General features: G+C 39.2%; 2 protein-coding genes across 2 annotated transcripts in view; one reads left to right on the top strand and one right to left on the bottom strand.

Moving 5' to 3' along the window:
• Positions 1-4,117: 4,117 nt before the first annotated feature.
• Positions 4,118-10,262, top strand: ATOH7 (atonal bHLH transcription factor 7). The gene has a single exon (XM_015632435.2). The coding sequence runs from the start codon at positions 9,038-9,040 to the stop codon at positions 9,491-9,493; it is 456 nt and encodes a 151-aa protein (XP_015487921.1). The 5' UTR covers positions 4,118-9,037; the 3' UTR covers positions 9,494-10,262.
• Positions 10,263-18,626: 8,364 nt separating this feature from the next.
• The window catches only part of MYPN (myopalladin), a 48,417-nt gene continuing 39,597 nt past the window's right edge, over positions 18,627-27,446 (bottom strand). The window contains exons 15-20 of the mRNA XM_015632623.3: positions 26,563-26,642; positions 25,921-26,047; positions 24,221-24,428; positions 23,329-23,494; positions 21,086-21,219; positions 18,627-19,103 (exon numbers count right to left, since the gene is read on the bottom strand). Of these exons, the coding sequence (XP_015488109.1) occupies positions 18,937-19,103; positions 21,086-21,219; positions 23,329-23,494; positions 24,221-24,428; positions 25,921-26,047; positions 26,563-26,642 (882 nt within the window). The 3' untranslated portion in view covers positions 18,627-18,936. The remainder of the gene's footprint in view (positions 19,104-21,085; positions 21,220-23,328; positions 23,495-24,220; positions 24,429-25,920; positions 26,048-26,562; positions 26,643-27,446) is intronic.

Below are 27,446 nucleotides of genomic sequence, written 5' to 3'. Positions count from 1 at the left end.
TCACATTCTCTTCTCCATGTTACAACTCAGGGCTTGAGAAGAAATAAACCAAAAAATATAAACATACTAAAAAAACCAAAAGCAGTTCCTAATCTTAAGTACTTTGTGTTCCTGCCACTGTAAACTGTTGCAGCTCAGTCTGCTTGAAACCTCCCCATGTTTTGTTACTGTCACGTTCTATTCCTGCCTGTATCTCTGCCTATATCTCATCTTGTGGCCCTTGTTTTTCCCCACTGCCTTTCACCACTTTTCTCTTTTCCCTGAAATTCCAGGTGCTGGTGTCTAATATTGTAAGCAGACTGCCATTCATGTAACTTTTTTAAAATTATATTTTGTGGGTTTTTTTCTCTTTCTTGATTCTGCTGCACTTCTTCTGTACTTTGTTTCACTCCTGGATTTCTCAGCTTCTCTGAGCTGAGCTCCTTGGGAATATTTCCTCACGGGGAGTCCTGCTTATCACACTTCTCTGGGTCAGAAGAAAACTCCAAAGCTCGTTAGGATCTTGTTTCTCCTGTTTATTAGGATGTTATCACAGAACTTGGCAGGTGTCTCCAGACTTTCTGCACAAGTTTAATTCACTACAACCTGGCTCATTTCTTTCTGATGGTACAAAATGGCCTTGTGGCTCACTTCGGCTTTGAAAGCTCAAAATGGCCCCAAACCACACAGTTCTTTTATCTTTATACTCATTCTTACCCAGTTAACAATAGACACGTAAATTATTTCTCTTAATGACCCAATGACCCATCTCCTGTGTGCTATACTGTGACATTTTCTATCCAATCACCTACTGTTACCCAAAAACCTCTAGAAGAACATGAAGAAGAAAGAAGGAAAAGAAACAACACTCTAAATCCTTCATCTTGTCTTCTACTTTCTAAACTGTTTTAAACTCCAAGTTTTCCACCCAGTGACTTAAGAAAACTCTAATCTACACACTCACACTTTTAGCTTTTCTATCTAACTTTAACAGTTGTTTTCATGGATCACCATGAAAACATGCTCATAAATTTCATATTGTATGAAATTTAGTGTTCTCCTGGGTTTCAGAGTTAGGTATCAGAAACAAGTGCACACACTGTGTCTCAGACTCCAACAATTCAATGCAGTGAGATTACTTAGGGCTGAATATTAAATATACTCAGGTCTTTAGAGGTTCATGGCATTAGATACTACATTTTATCCCACACAGAGCTTCTTCCTTGTCTACTTTTCTGCTTCTCAAAAAGGGGACCATTCTCTACTGGCTTTTTTTTTTTTGTCTACTTGTCCAGAAGTATTTCTGTTTGCAACAATTTCAGCACTCATTTTCATCCTTAAACTACCTTGTATCGTTCTGCACATTGATTATTTCTGTATTTGGAGTGAAGGAGGTTGCAAAGTCTTTATGTTGTAGAAGCTACACAAGTCCCAGTGTCCTGAGAATCATCACTCATATTTCCATGTCTCCTTGGGTTTTGTGGCAACAGGTACAGGGAAGATGTCAGCTCCAGTCTGAGGTCTTTATGCTTCTTGGTAGAGGATATTCAATAGTGACTTTTCAGTGTAGGAAAGAATTGAGAAAATCAATGTTCTTGGTGGAAGGAATCAAAAGCTGAGTGTTCAGAGTGGCTCTCATTGGTCCTGTCCCTTGGACAGTTGGCAGATGAGGGGAAAAAACCTTGCTAGAACTGAGGTGGATGAGCTGTTCATGTCTGGGGAGAGAAATGGTGCTTTTACTCAGGGAGCGTATTTTTTTTTTTCAGTTAGAATTTTTTTCACAGTTACAAACTTTGAATATTAAAATGGGATGTAATTCAGTAATAAAATGCTGCAGTTTTTTCCCTACTTTTGAAGAATACCAAACTCTTTGCTTGACCAGAATCTGCATGTGCAAGCAGGTTTTTTATTTTCTTGATTATAAATAAGATTTTTTCTGATGAGGTTTTTGGGAAACTCAGTGGGAGCTTATCTCCCCTCAATACCATGACATACTTTTTATATCTCCCTTTCTCTGCTAGGTTTTCTCCCCTCAAGAGTAAACAGAAAGCTCCACTCCTGTAACATCTCTCTCTTCCATAGGTTGTGGTTAGGTCAGTTCATTGCCAGTACTGAAGTTTGTAGATACTCTATGAACAGGCTTAGTTCTCCTGTGTATCAGGAATACAATCCCCAGATATTAAGAGAAGAAGGGTTATCAGAAAATAAAAAGGGGTTGTGTTTTCACATCTTGATATTTGGTGGTCTTAAACAGCTGGGGAGAGTCTTCTAGGGAAGTAATTTTGTTCCATGATGAATTTCCATACTGTCTCTCAGCATAGTTACCCATTCATTTGCTATTTTTAGGACTTATTGTAGGCTTTCTACACAGTTCCAAAGGAAATAGAAAAAAAAATAAAGGCTAACTCATTAATGGTCTTGGTATTTTTTATTTTTGAATGTAGAACCAATTAAATTGAGGGGGTTTTTTAGTATTTGGATTATGTTAATGTGTTTCTTGTGCTTCTGATGTCATGGCAAATAGGTAATTTAAGAGTAACTTACTACAGGGTAAGAAAGATTGTTTTTTCCACAAGGTTGGTGTGGGGAACCAGCTCAATCTATGTCTGCTGTGTTGTCTTCCACGCTGGTGTTTGGGAGGAAGCAGCTCCTAGGGACAGGAAAGCCATAACACCACCTGATCCAGCAAAAGGCTGACCTGTCAGCAGGGGCAGTGTAATAGCAAATCATTCCCTCTGCTTGAGGCTGGCTGACCATGTCTGTTGATTAAGGAAGAACACAGCTGATTTCCTATTAAAATATTTCGGTTCATGCACTCCCTGCAGCAATCTTGGGATTTTTTGTTTTGTTTCATTTGTAGCATTGGTGTTGCTTCAGTGACAAAAATCTCATTAAATTTAGCTACATTTATAAAGTTCTAAAAACAAGTGCACACATCCCAGTTCACACAGGCAGGTTCATAAATAGTTGGGCTTTGGCTGTTGCTGTCTTTGCAGAATCCATTTGGAACAAACATCTGTGGTTGGAGGCTAAAAGGACCAACCAATTGTATTTGGAAGTTAGTTGGAACAGGGGGTAAACATGGGAATTCCCATCCCTGTCACCTCAAAGATCCCCTTGTATTTTACAGAGGTGACTGTGATGCACAGGTGTGAGGAATGGGCAGGGTGATGATTGAATCAGAGACACCTGAAAAAGTTAAAAAAGGGGAGGGGCCACAAGAGAGAGAAGGACTAAGATAAGATCCTCAGGACTGAGAGGTAAAAAACCTCTGGAAAATTGCTCTCTCCAGAATCTGGCACTGAACCCAAGAGTCCCAAGTTTATAATTCCTTCTGCTGTGAGGAAATGTGGTCAAATCAGCTGATGAAGTAAGTCCTGACATCTACTTCATCTTTCTAATCCTGAGATATCTGATCTGTGAAAAGATAATAACTTAGTACTGGTGCTGCTAATTACCCTGTTAGAGGTTTTCTAGAACAGGTTAGGAAAACATCTATCAGAGATCATAACAGTAATTCCTGTCTGGAATCAGGAGGATAAAGTAGATTCCTCCCCCCATCTGCTTCATGGTGCAGAGTATGCATAGTGCTTTTTGCATAATTCTAATAAGCCTCAAGCTATATAGTAAGGAAAGGTCTTCTCTGGAAGACTCTTGTCTCATTGAAACTGAGTAGATAGGAAAATAAAAGGTGCTTAAAGAAACTGAATTACATCTTAAATGAATGGATTCTGCTCTTGCCTGTATCCGAATGCCTATGTAACACTTAACAAGTATTTTTAACTAACTCTTAAAATTTGTGTTACTGCAGATATTGCTGATCAAGTTAATTCCCAGGTGATAGATGAACAGAGAGTCAGGATTTCACCCAGACTTGGTGGAACAAAGCTCCCCCACAGCTGTAGTGCTGCAGCAGCCAAGCTTCCTTGCACAGTTCTGCTGGAGCAGTGAACATTGTGCCAGGTCGCTGTGTGTGCCCTGGTGTGGTGTGTCTGGAGGTTCCCTTGTGAAAAACATCAGGACAGCTTTTGCAAATTGCTAAGCAGGTGCAGTTGACCTTGATAGAAAATTGTATTTTTAAGCACTTGAGATTTATATGATACTTGGATAATTCACTAGCTTTGTAATATGTCAGAGGTTTTTTGCTGCTCTAGTGGTGCAGAGGGTTGCAGTATCATTCTAGGTGGAAACTGCTTTCATGATCTGTGTTTGTACCAAGGTACATAATGTAACCAAATTCAACATATAACATAGGTGAGAAACAGTTAAATGTTCAAGATACGTTCCTCTAGTAACGTGGTGAAAGGACTCCTCTCTCCTTTTTGGTTTTTTAAGAGGTTTCTGACTTCCTGTTGTAAAGGCATGCTTTGGAACAAAGTTACGTTTAAAGGTTGTTCTGTGCAGGATCACTGAGGCAAGCTCTGTTTTTGAGCCTCACCTGAGGGAGGTGAGAAGGATAATGTGGAACAGAAGAGAAATGGGTGAATTGAGGACAGTACAGCAGGTAGAGCCTGAAGAGTATTTGGGATACTTACCTGAGCTGCTAGAAAGAAGAGCTCAGCCCAGAGAGACTGAAGAGGAGAGTGAAGAGTCCTAAGCACTTTATAGGAAAGGGTGGGAAGCCCCAGGTGAAATGAATGCAAACTCCTCCTGCAGCTGTAGATTGTTATTCCATTTCCAGTATTAGTTAGTGAGTGTCCCTTCAGGGTACAACATTCTCTAGTGAATTGTTGCTTTGGGATAGTCCTGCAGCTCTGACAGGGAAAACAATGCAAATAGGCAAGGCAGGAAAAGAAGTGATTCTGCACACCATGGATTTCTAGCCTGTCTTGTGATCTGAGCCAAATGTTACAAGAAATTGGGCCCTTAAGGATGGTCATATTTTGGTAGTTACCCACCTGCTCTTAATTAGGCAGCGTGCAGCATGCCAGTCCTGCTTTGCTCACTGAAAACGACAGTGGTGAGGAGTCTTGAGGCTTTTAGAAAGGCTCTACCTGAGAGGAAATAGTTCTGGCTAGAAGAGACAGGTAAGATTCTTGTTTTGATACCTTGCTTGGATATGTTTTTATAAATACAGGTAGACAAAGTAGAGAGGGAGTAGACTTTAACCAGAAATATTGCTTTTATTTCATTTTAAATTCAGTATCTGGCCCCAGTCAATCCCCAAAAAAAGTAATTAGACTGTATTTTTCATAGTAGTAAAGGTGAAAGCCATTCATCTCTTAGTGGGTGCTGCACTAATTGCATCTGAGTTTTTAACCTGGATACCTAGCAGACAATTGAAATGAGTTTATGTATGTAGTCATAAATCCTGAAACTAGCTAATTTCTTTTATGGATTGAATCTTTCCTTTATTTATTTCCTAATATTGGTGGTGATTTGAAGTTGCTAAAATAATCTGGTTTAGGACTGAAACAGCATTCTTATCTGTCTCTCGTGTTTCTCTGTGGGAAACATAATACTTTGGTTAATGATACTGTTTAATGATTAAAATGTGACTCAGGAATAATGCTGCAAGGACCATGGAATAGCACTAAATTGGTACCTGCACAGTTAGAGAATCAAAGATTGAAATTTGAGCAACTGGGTAGACACAGAACTTCTTTGTGGTGATTCTGTGGTTTTTTCTGGCTTGAGATTATTTTGTGAGAAAAAAAAGAGTAAAAGGGAATTTTTTGAGAAATGGTTGATGTGCAAACCCCATGAAACTAATATAAGTTAGGATTTAAGAAAAGGTTTTAGCACCACAGCAGTTTATCACATCAGGATATAGTAATGGCTTTTAAAATATATATACATAATAAAAATATTGATGATAATTTATAAAGTATTTTGAATAGTAATATATATGAGAAATTATTAAAAATAAAGGGAGAAGGGAATAAGATTATGTAAGCATTAATTGAGAAAAGCTGAAATATAGAGGAAATCAGACCAAGTGAAGGAAACCTGTGGAAATTCCAACTGGTACCCTTTCTCTTATTGACTGAGCAATAAAGCAGATAATTTTTTACTTTGAGGTAACATTATCATAAAGCTGTGCAAGGGGGCTGTGCAAATGAACCAGATTGGTGTGGATAAGACCTTGATACGTTTTATATTTCACTTTCATAAAGCAGGAGCTTTACAAAATTTTAAGTGCTGAAAAGCAGGTGTTTTGATCAGCCAGCATTTTTTAGCTTTGCCTATGAGCTAGAAAAATCCTGTTATTAGTTTGTTAGTAGTCTAAATGGATCTGTCCTGTGATTTGATAGTAAATCATTTAAGCTGAAGTTAGAGTGTGTTCAGCAGGAGAGATAAATCACAGCTTCTCTCTTGAGATTACAGTGGTATGTTAGTCAAAGCATGATAATGGTGGTGAATCAATTAGGAAGGGCAAATTAACAGCACTGCTGTGTCCTGTGTTAGTGAAGTAAAATACAAAGTTTCTGAAGCACTGTGATTTTCAATGTATTTGAAGTCTTCATTGTAATTTGTACTGGCAGGACATACTGAGTTAAAAAAGAAAGCTGCTGCCAAGTGAAAAAATACAGTTCTTTATTTTAAAGGAGAGCTTTCTGTATTTATGGCATGACATTAACAGCAGTCTTAAGATGAAGAGTGATTAATTACCTGAATTGTGTAATAGCTATTTCATGAGAACACACAGTATTTATTAACTTACAGAACACCTTAATTCTCTGGTGCCTTTTACATGAAAAATCATTTGACATTCGTTGGCAGAGACAAAGGGTTTAACTAACAGACTTATTTGGGTTAGAAGGCTGCAGTAGCACTAAAATGGGCTTTAGCAATAGCATGAAATCAGATGTGGATTTTCTTTTCTACCACACATGCGGTTCTTCCCATGGAGCATCTTCAGAACCAGAAATCTCACAAGTTCTAATTGCTGATCCTTTTGGGAAAGGCATATGTTTCTGTGGGTTTTGGAAGGGAGCTGTTCTCACACAGATAATCAGAAGTTGTCTGTCAGAAAGTGGCGTTTTAGCAGTGGCTCGTTATGTTTGGGAGAACAGGTCAGCGCACACAGCTAGCCCAGTCGAACATTTCTAATGAAACGTGATGAAGTTGCACTTCTTTAAAAATTGAAGAAGCGGCATACATTTTGATAATGGAATAATGGAGACTCCCTACCCCAACTATCATCTCCGTTCATGATCATTAGGATGTGGAATATTAAGAGCAGAGCAACTGGGCGTAACAGCCGACGTCCAACATCTGTCATGCTGGAGTCCATTAGTGTTCAATTGCATCCTATTGTTTTTGGATTATTCAACCTCATTTCATTGTCATTGCTTCTGCTGGGGATTAATCAGCTGTTTACAACTACACCAAGTTTTGGAGTCATAATGAAAACAATTGAGCTATAGTTCTAAATAAATATACAGTATTCAGTCTCTAATGAAAAAAGTTGCTAATTTATGAATGCTGGTAACAGTTTAATTAAGTTTGAAATCAATACAGATAATAAATTATTATGTGGCAGGGTTTTTTTTTCCTTTCCCGTACATCACAAAACAATTAATTGATATTTCCTTGTAAGCTTATGTAGTTATGATTTTAATAATACAAGTACAGTAAAAGAAAGATGTTTTAATTATGAGGCATGGGTGTGTGTATATTGTGGCTTTTCTGTCATTACAGCTGGTAGCAGAATTGATCCCTTGCTGCCAGCAAGAAGTTTTGTTTTTCACATCCTCTTTTATTCTTGTCACTTATTTAGAGATGTTACTAAAAAGACACCTTTCATTCACATAAAATACACATATATACTTGAATAGGCTGCATTAAAAAGGGGCAGTTTTCAGGTGATTTGTATTCTTACATGTTTTTGTGTATAGCTATCATAACCCATCTAAGTATTTTTGCACTGATTAGATAAACCTATAGCTATATTTTAACTGTTTAAATATATTTAAATTGTTTTAATGACTTGGAGTTTGCTGACAGGCAAATTTATTATCCTTATATATCCTTTTTTTTCTCAGGATACTACTCTGGTCACAATGTCGTGTACTTTATACAATATTAAAATTGTGAATGCCAGAGGGTTTCTAATAATTTGAGTTTACTTCTTTTGGTGCCATATGTACAAAACAGTGGTATTCTTGGCCATGTATATTTTAGCTCTTTCTCCTGTTTCATTAACACAGTTACTTCCTCTATCCTCAATAGTTAGGCAGAATTTTCACATGTTTTAATGTACAAATACTACAATGCACAGAGATTTTTTTTTTCCCCTGAGTTGCAACAGATTATCCATTGAAAGGATCTTTTGCTTAACTGCCCAGAGTCTTGTGGGGCCAGCCAGACACTACTCCAGATGGCAAGTTGTTAGGGCTGGACAGAATGGCTTTGGAAGACTTCTCACCAGATGAAGGCTGTAATGTTGGGATTTTACTGTTTGGCTTTTTTTTCCCCCTGTAGTTCCCAGGGTGGGAAGGTGCTGGGATGGCAGCAGCGTGCCGCCCACCCACCTGCTACCACCTGTTTAGCTTTTGCCGTTTCTATAAAGCCTCGTCTTGTCCTCGACACAATCGTTGCTGGCCGGCAGAGGCCAAGGAAAAAAGAGATCTCTCTTAGGAAGTTACATCTTTAGATCACAAGCCTTCACCATCGCAGAATACTCTCCTAAACTGAATCAGAACTTCTCTCATTTGAAACAGCCACTTGGAGTTGTTGTGCCTTTAATCCAGTGAGATCCTTCTTGGATTAAACGGAGCGTTTTCTTCAGTAACGTACATTTTGAGAATGGAGATTTCACTGTTTTCTCTCTCTCTTTGAGATTAAAGAAATTAAAAGAATGAAAGCATAAGACATCAAAAATGCTTCATTCTTTCTTTCAACAATAAGAAACAATTTCCAGAAGAACCAGAAGAACTTTTATTTATTATTTTTTTAGAAGCCAAGAAAAATACTCCATAATTGATATCAGGAAACAGATTCCAGAGGTACGAAGACTATTCCATGAGTGCTTTCCTTACCGCTTTTTAGACAGCGAATTTTTGCTAGGTGATCTTTGTGTGTGTGTGTGTGTGGAAGTGAAGCTGCATCAAACATGAAAACCTGTCAATCCGGCCAGCTGGACTCGGCTGTGGGGTCAGACACGGCGTGCAGGAGCGGAGGGGGCTGCGCTGTGAAGTGCAGCTCGGAAAGGATGGAGAACGCTGCCAAGAGGAGACTGGCTGCCAACGCCCGCGAGAGGAGACGGATGCAGGGACTCAACACGGCCTTCGACCGCTTGAGGAAGGTGGTTCCGCAGTGGGGGCAGGACAAGAAACTCTCCAAGTATGAGACCCTGCAGATGGCTCTGAGCTACATCATGGCTCTGACCAGGATCCTTGCCGAAGCTGAGAGGTACAGTACTGAGCGAGAGTGGATTAGCCTGCACTGTGAGCACTTCCACGCCGACAGCTTCCACCAGCGCCCGGCGCAGAAACCCGCGGCCAGCGGCGATCCTTACGCGCAGCGGCTGTTCGGCTACCACCCCGAGCACTTCCAAATAGCTAATTAGAACTTGTTGCCAGCTGAGAATACCTGGCAGGCCAGATGTGTAATTTAATAATTAGCAAGTTAATCTGCTTGATGGAGGTAATATTGGCGTTATAATAGCTCCTTCTTGTTTGCATCTTAGGGTAATTTGACAAAATAAATTTGCTCTGAGAACGTAAGATCAAAAGGCGTTTAAGATGATTGAATGTATTTAATGCTGGTGGAAATTATACTTTCAATTTGAAATATTTCTGACAGTTGTTTCCTAGTTTGTCTAGTGTATTTGATGCTTTAATTAAATAAGTTTTTGGTGGTTTTTTTTTTTTTTTACTGTGATGAATCATGACAGTATTTCTACAGATCATGGGACAAGTTGACCCGTGGTGTAACTGAGTGGAATAGCACCAGAAATGAACCTCATTCCATGTTTTTCTTTTTATGTCAGCTTGAAAATTGTTCTTTAGTGTCTTTTCCCATAAATGGCTCACATGGAAAAAGTTTTATAATGTATTGGAGTTCTAGTCCTCAGAGAACTAACTTTCTTAAACTTTGTAAGTTTGACATATGGGTTCCAAAGTTGTGTAGGTTTGCTTTAATCCAATTTATGGTGTCTCTTGTATGCTCGAAAAAGAGCTGGTTTCAAGTCATGGAAGGAATGTTTTATTTTCAGTGGTTGTAAAAGCACGTGTGATTATGTACCATAAATGAGAATGCTTGCGTGAAAATATTCTAAGCTTCTAGATTTTTGTAGGCTTTAAATGATGGGATTTTATTTTTTAACCTTATGTTATCTGGAAACAATAACAGATTTTGTAAATCTTAAATAAAATGTTTTATATGCTATGTCCTCACCAAATATCTGAAATCCTTACCCTAGGAATTACTTAGTAGTGGATTTTTTTTACCCCAAATTTCATACTACTTCTGTCACGTTCCTGGCAGTTTAATGTGCTGAAAAACCAACCTGCAAATGATGTTTTCTTCCCAGCTACAGTAAGGAGTCTATTTTATGTACAAGTTTGGGAAAAAAATTGTGGGACATTCTTGCAGATTGATTTCAGCCCCGATGATGTGCTGAAGGGCCTTTTGTTTACTTGCTGCTTTCACTTGTGGGGGATAGAGGGCTCTGGGGAGGAGACGAGGTTGGGAAGATGAAAGAACTGGGAGAGGATGGCTGGGGCAGCAGCAGTGTCTGCAGGGATTCAGCTGTCCGTGCCTGGTGTGGCAGCAGCAGACTGAGGAGCTGAAGGGTGCTGCTGAGGGGAGAACCCAGAGAAAAACCCTCCCTGGTGTCAGCCCAGAGAGGGAAGGAGAAAGGGAGCTGCTGTCCCACAACAGCTGGTGCTGGATCTCCAGCAGGGAAGGCTTGCGGGTTCCCTGCTGGCTGCTGCCATGTCTGATATTTTAGGATTCTTTCAAACGACGAGTGAATAGCTTTGATAGGAGTTATTTTCGACAATTAAGCAGCTTTCAGGGAAGAACAAAGGCATGAAGAGGAACTGAGCCCTTTTTGTGGGGAGAGGGACTGTGCTGCAGGAGAAGTTAGACCTGCCCTCCCTGTGTGGCTGTCCCCTCGCTGGCGTTTCGCTCTCGGTTGCTGTTCCAGGCTCCCCTGGTTCCTGGCATGGAGGCTGGGTTTCAGGCTGGCTTAAACACACTGTGTATTCTGAGCAACTGTCTCCTTTCAACCCTGGCATTCAGGAAAGGGGTTTTAAATGTATATTTAGCCTCTCTAAAGGTAATGAATAGCATTGAAATGTGGGCCTTTGCTTCGTGTGAATTACGTTAGATCTCTAACAGCAAAGTGGATTCAGCCCCAGAGATATGAAGTCATGTTACTCAGTAGAATTAATTGTTGTCCATCATGTTGTCAAGTTAATACTGTGTGACTATTACCATTTAGTGGCAATTTTATGTATGTAGTAACAGTGAATACAGTTCTTAATTAAATGCTGTGCTATCTTACCCTAATGTATCAGCTGTAAACTTGGGGCAGACACTGTCTCACTGAGCTGCTAACACAGCAGTGGGTTTGCCATACTGAAACAGGAATAGGATGCAGATAAACCATGTGATTATATGACATGGAGAACTAGGATTAGTGAAAGATTGCCTAAAGCTGAGGTGTGAAGGGGGGAATACAGTACAAAAGGATAAATGCCAAAGTAGGGTGCAAGAACACAAGTGATGCTTCTGTGCTACTGGCATGTGATTTCTTTTTATGGGATGTGACATTGCAGTAATTCAGGTAAAAGTACTTAACAGCCATTTCTCTTCCAATTTTGTTTCTTCCATGTAGCATTGTACTTTATTTTCTAATGCACATGATGATAGAGTTAAAAAAAGAATGGGTTAGTGTGCAGGGAATGATTAAATGGTAGTAAACACTCATGAAAAGGAACAAAGCAACACAAACCAGAAAGTATCTGTGCTTGTGTTACCAAAAGTTAGGAAGAATTGAAACTGAAACCCTGCTAAGCACTTCAGTGTAGGTAGTGAGCACTTATAAACCAGGTCATGAACAATATGTTAAGGTTATAATCCCCTGTCATCCCCATTCTCTTAGATTTCATTGTGCTAATGGGACATGAATGTTTAATGATACCTTTATTTATAATTAGTAATATTGCTGCTGGGAAAATTGTGATTTTATCTAATTCTGTACTGGTTTTGTTTCTTGGCAGGGTGCAGTGTTGAAGTTGGGATTTTCAGTTTACTGTAGTAGTGAAGGCAGCAGAGTAAATTCTGTGTAGTGCACAGACAGCTGTCTGTCTATTGATTACCTGTCAAAGCCTTTTGGGGAGTCAGCTGAGGTGATGGCAAAGTTTGATCATTAAAAAATTCTTCCTGATTGCAGTTTGAAAAGCAGATAATATCCATGCTGGTTTGGGACTTGTCAAATGCAACAACTATTCAGTAAATAATTGATTTCTTTTCATAGCTTTCCTTTACAAATACTTCACAAATACTTCACATTTGTGGGAAATTAACCTCTGTTTTTCTGAAAGGACTTTGTGCAGGGTTTTCTGTTTGAAGCTACAAAGACTCTGCTTTTATGATTATTTTACTTGTATCACCCTGTTTTGACATGCCCAGAGTTATTTTTGAGCTTGGAACTGGAGTGGCATTTTTAGCTGCAGTGACTTTGCAGTGGCTGAAAGCAGAATTAGAGTAGCACATTCCCAGAACTGGTAATAATTAGTCAAAAAAAAAAAAAAAAAAGTCAATATTTTCTCATCATCAGCATGTCTTTCAACCTGCATTCATTCCAATTTTTTAGGCTCTTCTCTTCCATCTCACCATTTAGAAGGTATCTAGTGCACAGTCCATCTTTCCATACATTTGTAATGTCAATGACACTGCAGCTTCCTCCTGTGGGGAAGCACGAGTACCATTAGTTATTTCAATATTTTGTTCACTCCCTCTGTCTTGTTAAGTAAAACTTTCCTTGTGAAATCTTTGTGGAAGTCCCTCCTGTAATGGGATTCACTGGGAACAAATTTTAAATTTGTAGCAAAGGAATATAATATAATAATAATAATAGTAATAATAAGCAAAGCAAGCTTTTGCCTTAATGTTGGTACCCTTGCTCTTGGGATTCCAGCTGTCTGAAAGCAATACAGATGTGGTTCTCTGTAGTTTAGGAGTGAAATTTACCCAGATTTTTAAAATAATTCATGGAAGAGCTGCTTTTTGCTCTAAGTATGTTCAGTTCTTCTATTTCTACAAAATATCCAGGGGAAAAAACCAAGTGCACTGAGGATAAGGGCATGTTTATTCATGGAAGAACCAGTCCAGTGTTTCCTCTGCACAGGTATCTTAAAACAAACATTGATTTCACCTGGTACTTGTGGACTTTTAAAAAAAATGCTCACTCTTTTAAACTTTAATTACATTTCAAGCAAACCTGGCTTCAAAACCCCTAACCAAGCCCATGTATAATATTTTAATATCTCTTCTACTAAAGAGTACATTTTAATATTGTTTACTATTTTTGTTTTAGAACTTGTGGTTCAGTTGTCATTTGTACAGAAATTAGCATGCAAAATATATCTTAAAAAGTTTGCTTGAAGTGTCTGCATAGGTAACTCCAAGGAGTAAAAAGTTAATTTTCAACTGGCTTCCTGTAGCCTGGGGTGTATAATAATATTTTCTTTTAATATTTCAGATTGTCTTCAGTGTTTTTCCATTTCTTTACAAAACTGTGTTTCCTGTTAGTAGCAGACTGTGTGACCATAAAGGATGGTGAGTTTCTGAACAGAATTCCCACTAGTGTAAGTGGGCAACTTAAATTCACACACATACAGCCCAAGATTTCTTTGGATTATGCAATAAATGGTTTTTGATAGTGGACTTGATGTAGAAAGGCATTAATAGAAGCAACTTCTGCTGCTCAGAGGAAATGGTGCAATGTGAAGGCAGCACAGAACTACATGGAAATCAGGTGGGAATGGAGAAACATGGTTACATGGGAGAGCAAAAGTGACAGGACTCATCCTTTGGTTTTGGTCCTGTTCCCTTCTGTATCTGAGCTATGAGACCCAGTTTTCCTTCAAGAGTTTGTTTTGCATCTGCAGCTTTTTCAAACCCATTCCTAAATGTATTAATGGACCCTTACACAAAGAAGATTCTCAATTATTTGTGTTGTGGACATGCATAGGGAAGAGTGAGCTTGAGTGCAGTTTGTGTGTTTGATTTGCCCTCATTCAGATTTTTCCTCTTCAGGTTCTGGATGCACAGGCAGGGGTTGAAGAGATCAGTGCCTGAGTGCACAGAGAGCTGCAGCAGTGCTGGTGTGGATGCAGAAACAGGTATTCCAGGGCAGGCTGGGGCCAGTGCAACAGGCAGATTCATTTTGAGACACGATGGAGTTCAGCTATGGCAGACTGTAGGTAGGAATATATTTTGAAACCAATGGGAAATGATACCAAGAATTGTTTAAAAAAGCAGCAAAACAGCTTCTAGCTACCTGCTAGCAGCATGGCCAGTGTATAACTTGACAATATTTATGATTTTCTTTAAATAATGTAATGTCTGATTTCATTAATCAGCTGTCACAGCAAGGTTCTGAAAAAACTTGTGGCATTGTTGCACATTTTCACAATTATTTGAACATGTGAAGGACACAGTCTTGTATGCAACTCTGAAGCATTTATTTAAGTTCAGGTGAGATGAAGGGAACTACATTACTGTTTTCTTTCTTTCAAATGCACTTAAAATAGACTATAAAACTGACATGAGCATTTTTCTTCCCAATGAAAACGACTTTAGGAAAAAAGTAAAAAAAAACCAACTTTGATCAAGAAGAAATATTAACTAGAATTTTAAGGCTCAAAGTGAACTTTTTTGTATTTGGAAATAATAAGGCAATTATCAATGAATCACTTCTCCAGTATTAACAGTATAAATATTTCAGTAGGTTTTGTAAAGATGTTTTTCAGAAGCTAGTACTTTTAAACCTGATAGCATTAAGAACACAGTTCTTAAATGAATCTGTATGAATCAGATTTATTGGTTGAAGTACTTAGAATGAATGTAAACAACTGAGGCTGGCAGTTGTTTACATATCAGGATGAGAACTGCAAAAAGTTGGGTTTTCCTTTTTGCAGTGTGTGCTCTCATCTCCTCGTGTTAGCAGATTTAAGGCATTCAGGAGGGTTGCTCCACCTTCCACATGGAAGCAGGGAACTCAATCCAGTGGTTTTAAGGCCAGAGGTCCAGTGGTATCCATGCAGACCCAGATGTAATGCTGCTGCATGGTGGGTTTGCATCATTCTGGACCAAAAGTTTCAAGCAGAAATAATACTTTTTGAAATCTAGAACTGCAACACGAAAGATGTTGTTTCTGCTCTAGTTTGCAATATATCTTGCCTTTTACTGGTTGTATGCAAAACCAGGACCAGGAGAAAATGGGGAATTAATAAACCTACAAGACTGTGAATCCCTAGACAAACTGATTGTAACTTTGGGAGGTTACAAAGCTGAACATTTATATATCACACTTAGACAATGCTCCACATTGTGGTGGTTTCATGGACTTGTGGAAGTTCATAACTAACAGTGACTTCAGTGGAAGGCCTAACATTAAGTTGTGTTGCTGCAGTAGCCTGCCCTGAATAAGAGAATGAAAAGCTGTGTTAGTGTGAAGTGGAACTGGTTATTCAGTAAAGACCAGCAATGAGCTGCCAGGTTGTTCAGGAAGGAGAAGAGTGGCTCTAGCACATCCTGGCACGGTGTGCCAACACAGCACTGTCCTACAAGGCTGTCCCCCCTCATCTTTTCCACCACTTAACAACACAAATGTAATTTTGGTGTCATTTCCTTGCAAGCTCTTCCTTGTGGTGAGCACATTGTTAAACAGCATTGACATCCATTCCCATTTACAGGCTTGCTGTACACACAGAGGAGAAATGTCCTGTAGCAGGTAGGGATCAACATGTAACAACTACAGACCATTTGGGATCAGAGCATGGGTTTGTTTTTATCAGAGCTACCAAAAGGAATTGCAGTTGTTGACTTCTGCATTTTGTAGGGAAATGCAAAGGGTTTGGATCTTTTTGCCAGGAAATATCGATCAGGAGAGAATATTATAATTCAGCTAACTCATTTTTGGTGATCTGCTTTCTGTAGCCTGACTCTCACTGAGATTTCTGGGGCCCCTTCTTGAAGGACTATGAATGAATCCTTCTTACACAGATCTTTGGGAAAGGTCTTTCAGCTTCTTGTCCTCCCACCTCCAAAGAACTGAATGTGCATTTTCATTAACATTGTACCACTTAATTGTCAAAATATCAGCTCAGGTTATAATGATGTGAGTTTGGAGACACTCCAGTGATATTTCAGAGAAAAGGTGAAGAGATATGGTTTGCATGTTTGCACTGAGCACTTTCTCTTTTAATTTGCATTGAGTTTTTGATGTCAGCAATGCCTGATGTTGTAAAATGTGGAAATCACTGCTGCTGTCAGTAATACTGATCAGTAGGATTCCAGCACTGGAACCAGATACTTGGCAGTGGTGAGTACTGGCATTCCTTGTTTCTTCACTCTGTGAAGAACTCTTGTAGCTGGCCTTGCCTAATAGGTTAGATTCCAGCAAAAAGGAAAAGTTTTTTCTTGCTTGAATGCTTAATTTCTACTCAGCTGACAGGTAACTTAATCCAGGTAGCATATTTAGGCAGTGGAAAATAAAATAATTTAGGAAGCATAGAGTGATTTAAGTCTGATGAAAGCTCAGGGTCCAGCCTGGTCCAACCCCTCACTCTCAGCCAGGCAAAGGGGCCACAGGGGACTTCCAAGCAGGCAACCTCTTGACTGGGCTTGGGGATGAATCCTGATGGCCAGAACACAACCTGGAATACTTGAGATCAAACCCTCCCTCTGGTTTGTGAAAGAATGGGAAGACAAGGGCTGTAGATGTGAGTTTGATCTTTTGTGTCTTAATTTCCTACCTTTCCATTTCCCAACAGCACTGAATTGAGCCAGCAAAATCCAATAAAATTTCTTGGATTATTTTTTCCATGAGTAGTAACTAATATGGGAAAATTGAAATTTGGGGGGTAGTTTTGGAATCCTTATGCCATCCTTAAAGCCAGCTGAAGGTAACTGGAGCAGACACACAGTACATCTGAAGTTGTGCATCTCATTACTGAAGTCTCTTAACTCAATGCATCACTTTTAATAGCCATGAGTTTTATTCTGTTTACCAGGGAAGAGGTACAACGTGGGCAACATCTGCTTTCCCATGGAAATACCTGCAGCTTTTTTAACTCTTAGGATAAGATTGTGTTTTATCTTTCTGGTATGTCCAGTCTGGGTTGGGTTGGCTGAGATTTCTAACAAAAATATGAGAGTTATAATCATGGTTTTGTTTATTGTGTTCACTCAGGTGGGAAGTAAAACAGCACAAGAAATTCACTTCCTCTAAATCCTGAGGGAATCAAGAGTTAGGAACAACAGAAGCTGTATTTGTGGGAAGCTCAGTGAAAAGGATTCTCAGTCTCTGGCTATATCCAATATTCTTTTGCTTTTAACATAACTCTTCATTGTTTTCTTTGCATATGGAATTTTTTTAAGTTAAAATTTTAAATTTGAAGTAACCCAAGACACAGTCTAAAATTAAGGTATCTGTTAAATTTTTTTTCATATCTGTGGCTTTGATCATGACTTTGTTGCATTCTGCAGCCACATTGAAAGCAGTAAGAAAGAAGTGCTTGAAAACAATGTCTAGAGGAGAAATTTAGCAGTAATTTAAAGATGCAGGAAAACATCTTAAACATTCACAGATTCTAACAGCTGGAGGTATTAATGTAACTATATAGATGGCAAATATATTTAAATCAATCATTAAGTGTTCTCACTTAACACCTTTTCTTGAGCTTTCATTTATTTGCCTTATTTATTATAACTGTTGGGGTTTTTTAGCTTTTTGCATATAACAGTTGCTTAATGTCGTAACTTTTGTATATTAACAGAATTTTCTGTCTTCCTATTAGACACCACACTTGTGATTGCTTCCTAAATGGTGGTGAAAATTTACCAGGTCATAGTTCCTTTTCATTTAACTATGAAATGAGCTAGATGCACATGAAAAAGAAGGAAAAAGAGACTGATATTTAAAAGCCATGAAGTGACAAAGTTTGGTATCATCCAAAATCAAAGGATCACTAACATGGTGAAGAAAAAAGTATGAGGCACATCTGGAAAATAGTTTCAGCTAGGGGCTCAAGAGAGCATGCTTCAGACAAGAGGAATTCCCATTTGCTATGTGCCTTATGCACACACCCTGCACCTTATTTTATGAACCCTTACACCAAGAGTACACACACACACAGATAGAAATATTTAGGGTATACACCTGTACCTACATGAAATGCTACATTTATCTAGTCTGGAGTTCAAAAATTCTAGAATAGGCTGGCATAATAATCATATATAAAAATGAGTTACATCTTTTCCATTTAACTTGTGCTTTGTGATTATTTGGCATGTTTTTAAAATTACATTCAAAGTCTTGTTGTTTACCCCTCATTCAGGATTGGTGTTACTGTAATGTCAGTGTTTTCACTGGCAGTAATCCAGCTAATCATCATCAATCCTTCCCATGGCAGCTACAGTGCAGTAGCTGTGATTCAAGAAGTAAAAGTGGTATTGGCTTTTAGGTGCTGAAAACTATGTTTACTATGTAATTCTTAGCAAACTACACAGTACTGAATTTATTGCACAACACTCCATACCACAATTATCCTGCATTAAAATCATATGCAAAAGTCTTGTACCATATATTACTTGCAGCATTTGCAGCAGCAGAACACTTAATTACAAACAAGTTGCTTGTAAACCTTGAGCATCGTGAGTTGTCCCTCTTTTTTTATTTTATTATTATCATTATTATTGTTATTATTATTATTTAGTTTTTTCACAGTTCTAAGTATCTCCGCAGGTGCAACTGGGACGAGTGTTTGTTTTTCAAAGTTCTTCACTCTCCACCAGCTTTTGGGTTGGGGATGAAAACAGCATGGGGCTCTCAGGAGCAGGATAGGCAGAGAAGATGTCGAGTCCTTGGCTGAGGTTTGTGTAGCGGCTGCCACCAGGGCGGAGCTTGAGTGCTTGTGGAATTTGGCGGTGCCACTGAGCTGCAGCGACAGAAACACAGGGAGCTGTATAAACCTCCAGTTCAGGTCACAAAGAAACAGTAGAAATCATTACACACCCCTGGAAAGTTGCTTCCAACATCCCTGAAGAGGGCACAGCATTGTTCTTTCTGGGTTAGGGTCTGCTCTTTTCAATATTATCATTGGCATTGTTTGTATGTTCAGTAATTCGATTGAAGGCTACAGGTAAAATTTTCATCCCTCTTCAATTCAATGGCAATGTTTGCATGGATTTCACAAAGTCCAAAATTGAATGATGGAATCTTTGGAGCTTCCTCCAAAGCCTTTGTAATCAGAACTAAAAACATACATGAACAGAGATGAACAAAGTGGCCAGGGCTCTGATTCTCTACTGCTTCATCCTCTGGATGGCTTTTCTTCAAGGAAGTGATTACAATTTTTATTGCCATGTAGTGGTTACAACTACTCACATGTTATCTAGATTTTTTTAAAATACTGAAAGAAATGTAATCCAAAAACATATTCATTAATTTCAAAGTAGCATTCTACATGTTCCTATAGGAACAAATACTGCTAAAATGTTGTAAAAATACTGTATTACATAATGCCTAGTAGTAGTTATCTCTAAAACACTTCAGACAAGGGAAAATTATATTATCTTTGCCAGTGTTTATCTATATGGGTCTGCACCCAAATTAGATAGACATATCTGTCTATAAAATAAAAGGGTATGAAAATGGAAATCAAGCTCAGGCTCCAATGCCCTGAGTATCTTAATTGGGAGACAACAATCTACATGTTAAGCATTGACAGGAAATTTCTTTCCATGCTGAATCTTTCCATGCTGAATTTTGACCCTGTCTGGAAGTATTTTAAAATGAGCCTCCTTTTTTCTTGCAGTGCCCAATTTGTTTCTACTTGAGCTCATTATTTACTCGTTATTATTTTACTTTGCACCCAGAATTGCAGATATCAGATCACACCTTCAACCTCTCAACCCCACCCATTCAAAACAGCACAAAATAAAATTACTCCTGTCACTCACTTTGGGGTGTGAGTTGCATATCCTAGAAAATGTGCTTGGAATTGGTGAGCATTTCCTGATCTCTGTATTTTTCCTGTTTTTGCCTTGAATCCTTCATTTGAAAATTTATGTCTTTCAACATTTAGATACCTAAAGAACTTTTAAATTTTGTTTCACCTTTCTTAAATCAGCCTCTCCCTAGCCCTCTCTTGAACCTTCCATCACTATTGCCCAATCACCACGAGGTGGCAGAAGGCTGACAGAGATGCACTGGTGACTTACTTCTGATAATTAGGTGGGGTTTAAAAAACAAAATAGAAATATGAGTTTGAAAACATGAGCTTTTTGGTTTTTTTCCTTTAAGGGTCTGGTTCTAATCCAACCAGTTTGTGGAAATATAAATTCAGTTTGTGGAACATGCTTTCTGTTTCATTATGCTGCTTAAGTGATCAAAATATGCTGCTTTTTCTATTCCACCTTGCAGAAATAACAGTTAAATGATGTATTTCTTGAAGAGGGCTGGGGCCTTTTGAATCCTAGACAAATGCATTGGATGTAAAGTAGCCCCCATCAGTTAGGCTTGGTTTGCTCCCCCTGTGCTCTGTGGGAGAAGGGCTCTGCTTTCTTGTGTGTAATTTATTGTTAAATAAATTTGTAATTACTCTGTCGGGTCAGGGCTGTAGCACAGACACATCAGAGGCAGGAGAGTTAAGGTTCAACTTGAAAATACATGTTTGTGTGTCTGGGGATTCTGGGAGGTGGAAAATGGGAGTAGAGGATATTGTGTGAAACTCCTGCTTTGGATTTTTGTCCTTACTCTCCTTCACACCGACACAGCAGAGCTCCTTGGCCATTTAGCTGTATCATTAGATCTCTTCTGGGGCCTTATTGAGCTGTGGCCATGCTGTGGCTGGTTTCTAATCCCTGCAAAACCCAGACTAACAAAACACAAGAGTTTTCTTTCCCAGCCAATACCTACCGTATATGTCGAGTCGAGCAGTGCAGGAGACGATGCCAGCTTCGTTCTTTGCAGACAAGGTGTACCAGCCAGCATCTGCTTTCTTGGCAGGCTGGATCAGGAGGCAGACATACCCTGTTGTATCTTGATGCATGCTGGAAAACAAGTGTTTGGGAGTTAGCATTTCTGTAGAGCACCTCAGCTTTCAGATTTTAAAATACATGTATGAAATACAAATGGATACATTGTCATCTCTAGTCACAAGGAGGTAGCAGTCTGTAGTCAATAGATTTGCTTTCATACAGCCTCAAACAAGGATGAGGAAATCTCAGACCTGTTCTGGCTCCTCTCAGTTGTGCACAGCCACGGTGTGACTGTGGGAGCTGAATTGCTACTCTGTATATGTTAATATTAGCATGATTTATTGAACACTAACGAGCTAAACCTGCTGCACAATCCTTCTGTATTCTTTGCTGGTTCAGAAGCTGGAACAAGAACATTACTAAATACCAGGAGCACTTGTACAAAGTTGTGATATTTTTCACAACAGCAACCAGAGCCAGTGGGAAACTTTCTTGGGGCACCCTTGTCTATGAGAAAACAACCAAGTAGGAAAATCAGAAAGATTTGTTTAGCCAACACTCTAAAAGAAACCTGCTTCATTGTTCCCTCCACTTCCTTTGCTCTCCGGTGATCTAAAACTGTGGCTGCAATTTCCAGGAAAAACTTTTCAGCACGATACAACAGAACTGGGACTCCTCTGCTCTCTAGGCTGAGGCTGGTCCTTTTTATCAATGCAAATATTTCTCTCATTATAAAGGAAGAGCTGTGAGATGAGCACTTCAGAACCCTTGAAGTTCCAGGACATTCTGAAATTGGAGATTTTGTTTCTGTAGGAATTGGGAGGACACCACGAACTTGCAGGACAAGAGGACATTTTGTGCTTCCAGCAGCTCTAACAAAAAAGGGAGCATTTACCCTTTGTTGAGATACAAAAACTTCTCTTGGCTTCAGGCAGGAAGGCAGTGAGGCAGGATAGGGACAAACAGGGATGATGCTTCCTGTGGGTCTGTCCAGAGCCACTGGAAGCCTTTGGGGTTTCTGGTCTCAACTGGCTGAAACAGCAGAGCTATCCCAACCCCAGAGCTTGTTCCTGGTACCCTGAGGTGTGGGAGGTTTCCCTTAGCCATTCCCCTGCTGAGCTGAAGCAAAAATTTGTTTTCTAACCTGTTGTGAAACAACTGGAAGTGTGACATTTTAGGACAGTTGTTAATTTTCCTGTAACTACAGTGTATAACCACAATCCCTATGAAATGGGAACATCTACATGGTGTCATCCATGAGTTTGCTAATGGCAGACTCTATCCCCTCCTGCAGGTTATCTATAGGGAAATTAAACAGGGCTGGGCCCAAACCATATAGACTGTAGAGGGTCAGGGTTAATTGGGGTTTTTGGAGAGGGACAGCAGTCTCAGTCTGTTTCAGTTTCACTGAAAGAGTTTTCTAAGAGTGGTTGGTGTCCATCCCTAAGAGGTGCTGTGCAGAGCCAGCTTTCTGTACTGACAGCCTGCAGCTATGTGTGGGAAGAGTGATACTTCTTGAAGCTGATCTTAAAGATCCAGTGACTGCACTGAGCTGTTAGTTGGAACCGATTGAAAAAAGTACTAAAATCAGATATATGCTGAAGTAGAAATCTTAAAAAAAAACCATAACAAACAATTTATCATTAGTTACAGCCAGGCACATTATTTCATCAGCTGTTCTTTTGTGGAAGTTAAAAAATAGTGATGTGTTTGACTGCAAGAGATGAACTAGAACCTTGTATTTTGTAAGCATGGATCAAAGTCTTTGCCTTTGTTTGTGACCAACTTGCTTAAGTTTCTCTGTCTGACATGATAAACTCTCTATTATCCCATGCTTTGGGGCACTGAAGCTGTTCCGAGTTTGAATTCATACCTGGTTGGAGCTAAACTGGGAAAAACCAGAGAGAATAAGGTGCTGCCCTGCATTAAAAAACCCTCTCAGAGTGTGTTTGAGAAGGAGATTCATGAATTCTGTCTGGCCTGTGGTCCACAGGCTCTGTCCCCACTCTCTGAGGCAGAAACAGCCATTGCTCACCCCTCAGAAAAGCAAGATTTATACAGCTTTATGGGGTGAAAGGGGTTGTTACAAAGCACCAGCATCTGTACTTATCACTGATGTTTTCATGGGAGCAGCTGGTCCAGCCACAAGAAGCTTCAGGCGTGGGTGTCATGGTACAGTACCTCATCCTCTCTCTGTTTGATGGGATGGTCTCATTATCTTTCTTCCAGTAAAATATGGGAGGAGGCATTCCCACAACTCTGCACTCTAATCTGACAGGGTAGCCTTCTGGAACACCACAGTTCTGAAGCTTCTCCAGAAACATGGGGGCTCTTTTGACTTCCTTTGCTGGAAAAAAAAGAGATATTTTATTCTTTGTTTCTCTTTGGGTAGCATGGATGAACACAATGAAAGTTCTTGTGATACCAAAGTAGGTTGTGAGTTTTTAGTGGGGTGTTGGAAGGGAAGTGAAATGCCACAATATAACCTCTGTAAGGGAACATAAAGTAAATAACAGGCAGAACTGCAGTTCATAAAACAATATATGCATTTCTAATGGGTCTAAACATACTGCCATTGCAGGAAATTAATGCCACATCTATAAATTTCAATATCTCCCTTACTTTAAGGCTTTGTTAAAGAGCAGTATTCAGATTAAATTTTTCTACTTAGAAACATTTTTAAACCAATAAAATTTGGGCTGAGATCTGGAATACCTCCACATATATATAATATGAGTTCAAATCCTGAGGATTTTCTGGGAAGAAAGTTAAGCATGTCCTTTTGCCCAGATAAGAGAGGAAGGATGATAATGAGGCAGAATTCTTATGGCACTCTCTTAGTAACAGGAGTGCACTCATCTGAGCACCAGGTGCATTTCCCTCCATCATCTGAGGAGGAAAATATATATATATATAAATATAAGTTACATATCTGTATCTACAGCTGTTGGATTCTCCTACTCTCAGTGCATTATTTATCTGTACTTGTCTGTAGGGAAACAATGCAAGGTAAGTTTGAAGAAATGCATACAGATAACTTTATCATTGAAATTAGTTTTTCAGTGCTTCTCACCTACGACAGTGAGCTCCAGACTAAACGAATTTTGTCCTGTTTTGTTGGTGGCAAGGCAAGTGTAAGTTCCAGCATCACTTTGGGAGAGAGGATCGATGAGCAGAGAGTGCACTCCAGTCTCTCTGACCAGCATCTTGTGTCTGCCATCTGGGAGCACAGGTTTGCCATTCAGCAGCCACATCAGGTCTGGAGTTGGTAACCCACTCACCTGAGAGAAGGGAAACAGCTCGAGACAAATGTCCAACTGACAAGTTAGCAAATTCAGAGCTAAGCCTTTTCACAAATGCCAGCTGAATCATGTTAAAATCTAGACCAGAAAGGTGATTGATTTTTTTAAAAATTATTTCTGGTTTTGTTTCTCTGCTGACTGCTTTCAAAAGGGAGAAAACCAGAAAACAAACAAGCAAAAAGATTAAAAAATACATTAAATATCTATATTTTTCTTAGTCAGAAAGGAAGAAACTTAGTTTGAAATATGAAATTAGAATATGAGATTCACAAAATACTCTTAATAATCTGCTCGTTTTCCCTTTTTTTGATACTGAATATAAATCAAATTCCTCCATCTAAAATCCTGCAGAATTTAACAGATGAAGAAAAAGTTCTATACAAATTACTTTGTGTTTTGGAAAATTTGATGAAGAATGATACAACTCTTCATAGCTGTTGAACTTGCATGCTTTAGAACGCTACAAATTAAGTATTTTTTGGAAGATTAGACCGTATTGTAGCATTAAAAACCTTTTTAATAGGGAGCAGTACTTACTCATGTCTTACACTGCTTTCCATATAGCATTTTACAGAGCAGAGAAAGAGGGAAGTGGGACTTGCTCTCCCCAGGTCTGTGCAATGCCAGACATGCTTTAAGGCTTCCCAAACTCTGCCAGGAGAGCAGAGCTAGGAATAACCAAATTCTTTGGCATGCTCCTCGTAAACTCTGTACCATAAATTAATTGGTAATGAGTCCTGCTCATCTTCAGGGCACTGACTTGTGCCTCAGAGCCTCTACCCTTCTTCAGGGTAGGGAGGTCAGTGGCAGCACTGTCACCTTTGCTGCACTGCAGGGACGTGGAGGGGCCAGCAGAAAATGTTGGATAGAAGATTCTCTTGAAGGTGTTCAGTATCAGGATGTTCACTCTGTGTACTCTAACCTCTGACAGCTCTTTCATGCCAGGATTTCAATCAGTAAATGAGGATGTTTCTGCCTCTGTGCCTGCTGGGGAAGCATCAAATGAGCTGGGCTCAGTTCCCTCTTTTCAGGGAGTGCTAATCTTCAGTAATTCAGTCCAATACAATGGGGACATTTGTTTGAACACAAAGCAACGTGCTGAATCCTCTCTTTCTCACGGTTTTGTGCTATTCTGGATTATGTTCAAGAATCTGATAATGGAGCAGAACTTCTGGAGTTCATACTGGTAAAGGACACAGTGAACATATCTAGTAATTTGAACACTCTTGTAAGTGAGCATTCTGTTTCTGGGTTGTGTTTTCTATGTTCTTCATCTTCGTATTGTTTTGAACAATATTTGTTCAAAAGAAATCCCTGGAATCATCTCAAGGACAATGGCATTAAGAAATAGTTTTAAAAATGAAGGATTTAAACTTGAATGGAAAATGCAACAGAGAACATGAAAACACAGAGCACTAGCTGTAGAGAGGTAGGGAAAGTAGTGAGAGTGAGCACAGGAAGCAGTTCATACCTTACAATCCAACCTACAGAGCCGTCCTTCGTGTGCCACCATGTCACCTGGAGCCTGCAGGAAGTATGGCCTGAAAAAGCGTTCTTGAACTGCCTCTTTGTCTCCTTCTGGCACCCGGGGTCGTGTTCTGCAACACAAAAATCATCTGTGTGTGTGGGTTTGCAAGTCAATTTTTTTCCCCCTAATGCTTAAAAAAAAAAAAAAAACAAAAAGGAAGAAATTGAGAAAAGGATGGAGAGATTGCTTGAGTTACATAAAAGGGCAGAAAGAAATGGGCTGATTGTCATTTATTCTTGCATATTTTCCATTTAGAAAGATTATCAAATTAACTATATAATGTAGTATCCTTAGATTCCCAAGCTGGCCTCTGCTTCTTTTTGCTTTTTTTGGCTGAATTTCATTTTGCTAATCCATCCCTTGCCTTTAGCTCCACTACAAGAAGTAAATGAAATCGTACTTAAACTTCCCTGTATTTGAGGATGACCTTCAAAAACATAGAAGTGACCTGTTGGGAGGGAACTGCTGCTGTTATTTCCATTTTATGATTGAGAACTGAAGTTCAATGAATGCAGTGGTTATTTTGGATGCCTTCATTAAAAGCATAAAGAAGGTCTGCAGGACTTTTTGACTTTTTTCTTTCACCTGTGAGGCTGAGTTGTTGATATTCGTCCCCGAAAAGGGACACTCTGAACCATCAGGTGTCCTGAGCAGCTGATCCTCCCCTGCAATTCACAATGGAAACAGAATTAATACTTGGTTAATGGCTTATTTCATTTTAAAGTAGAAACATTGAACACTTACAGTGCATTAGGATTTATTTTTATAAAGTAGCTGAACCATAGTGAGAATACCACTTCCCCAAAGCAAATGCTATATATGTTATATATAAATGTGTATATAAACACATTTGTGTATATATATAAGTGTATATAAATGTGTATATATATAAATATATATATATATATATAATATAAATGTTATATATGTTATTATATATGTTATTATCATGTTAGCCTGCAGTTGAGGCAGGAGGTTCTCAAACTCTTCCAGGCTGTGGCACTGCATTTAGCAGTGGTGCCTGTCCCTGCTTATTTATTCATGCCACAGCTACTGCCTGCTGCTACCTTTGTGCTGGCCTACTTCAAAATGCAGCCATATAGAAACTGAAAAGAAAACTATTTTAAAAAAAGAGAAGCATTTAAGCTGGGAAAAGTTGCCTGATGAATGTACTTGTAGCTAGCACATGTGGTCAAGGAGAATGGTGTAAGGGAGTGGGACTGTTTGCAGATCTGCATCTTTGCATCCTGGATAAAGAATATATTTGTGTTTGGTAACAGTTCCAAATTTGGTGCAACTATTTGTTTGTCCCTGCTCTATTCTTTCTGCCTGAAACATCATGTCTGTCTTGTCTGCACGTCTCAAAAGGTACCCATCAGCAGCTGGGAGTGGGAGGGAGATAGGGCAGGAGTTACCAACATGAAAAAATGTCCTTAGTGCTTTTGACTGTCTGTGGAACAGGGGAGTAG

This window comes from Parus major, chromosome 6 (assembly GCF_001522545.3).
Source record: "Parus major isolate Abel chromosome 6, Parus_major1.1, whole genome shotgun sequence".
In the NCBI taxonomy this organism is placed as follows: Eukaryota; Metazoa; Chordata; class Aves; order Passeriformes; family Paridae; genus Parus; species Parus major.
The sequence above is the reverse complement of the archived record's forward strand: the minus strand, read 5'-3'. Positions and strand labels throughout refer to the sequence as shown.

Bases quoted from the DNA above. Each gene is read 5' to 3' on its own strand.
- ATOH7 (XM_015632435.2), top strand. From the start codon at position 9,038: ATGAAAACCTGTCAATCCGGCCAGCTGGACTCGGCTGTGGGGTCAGAC.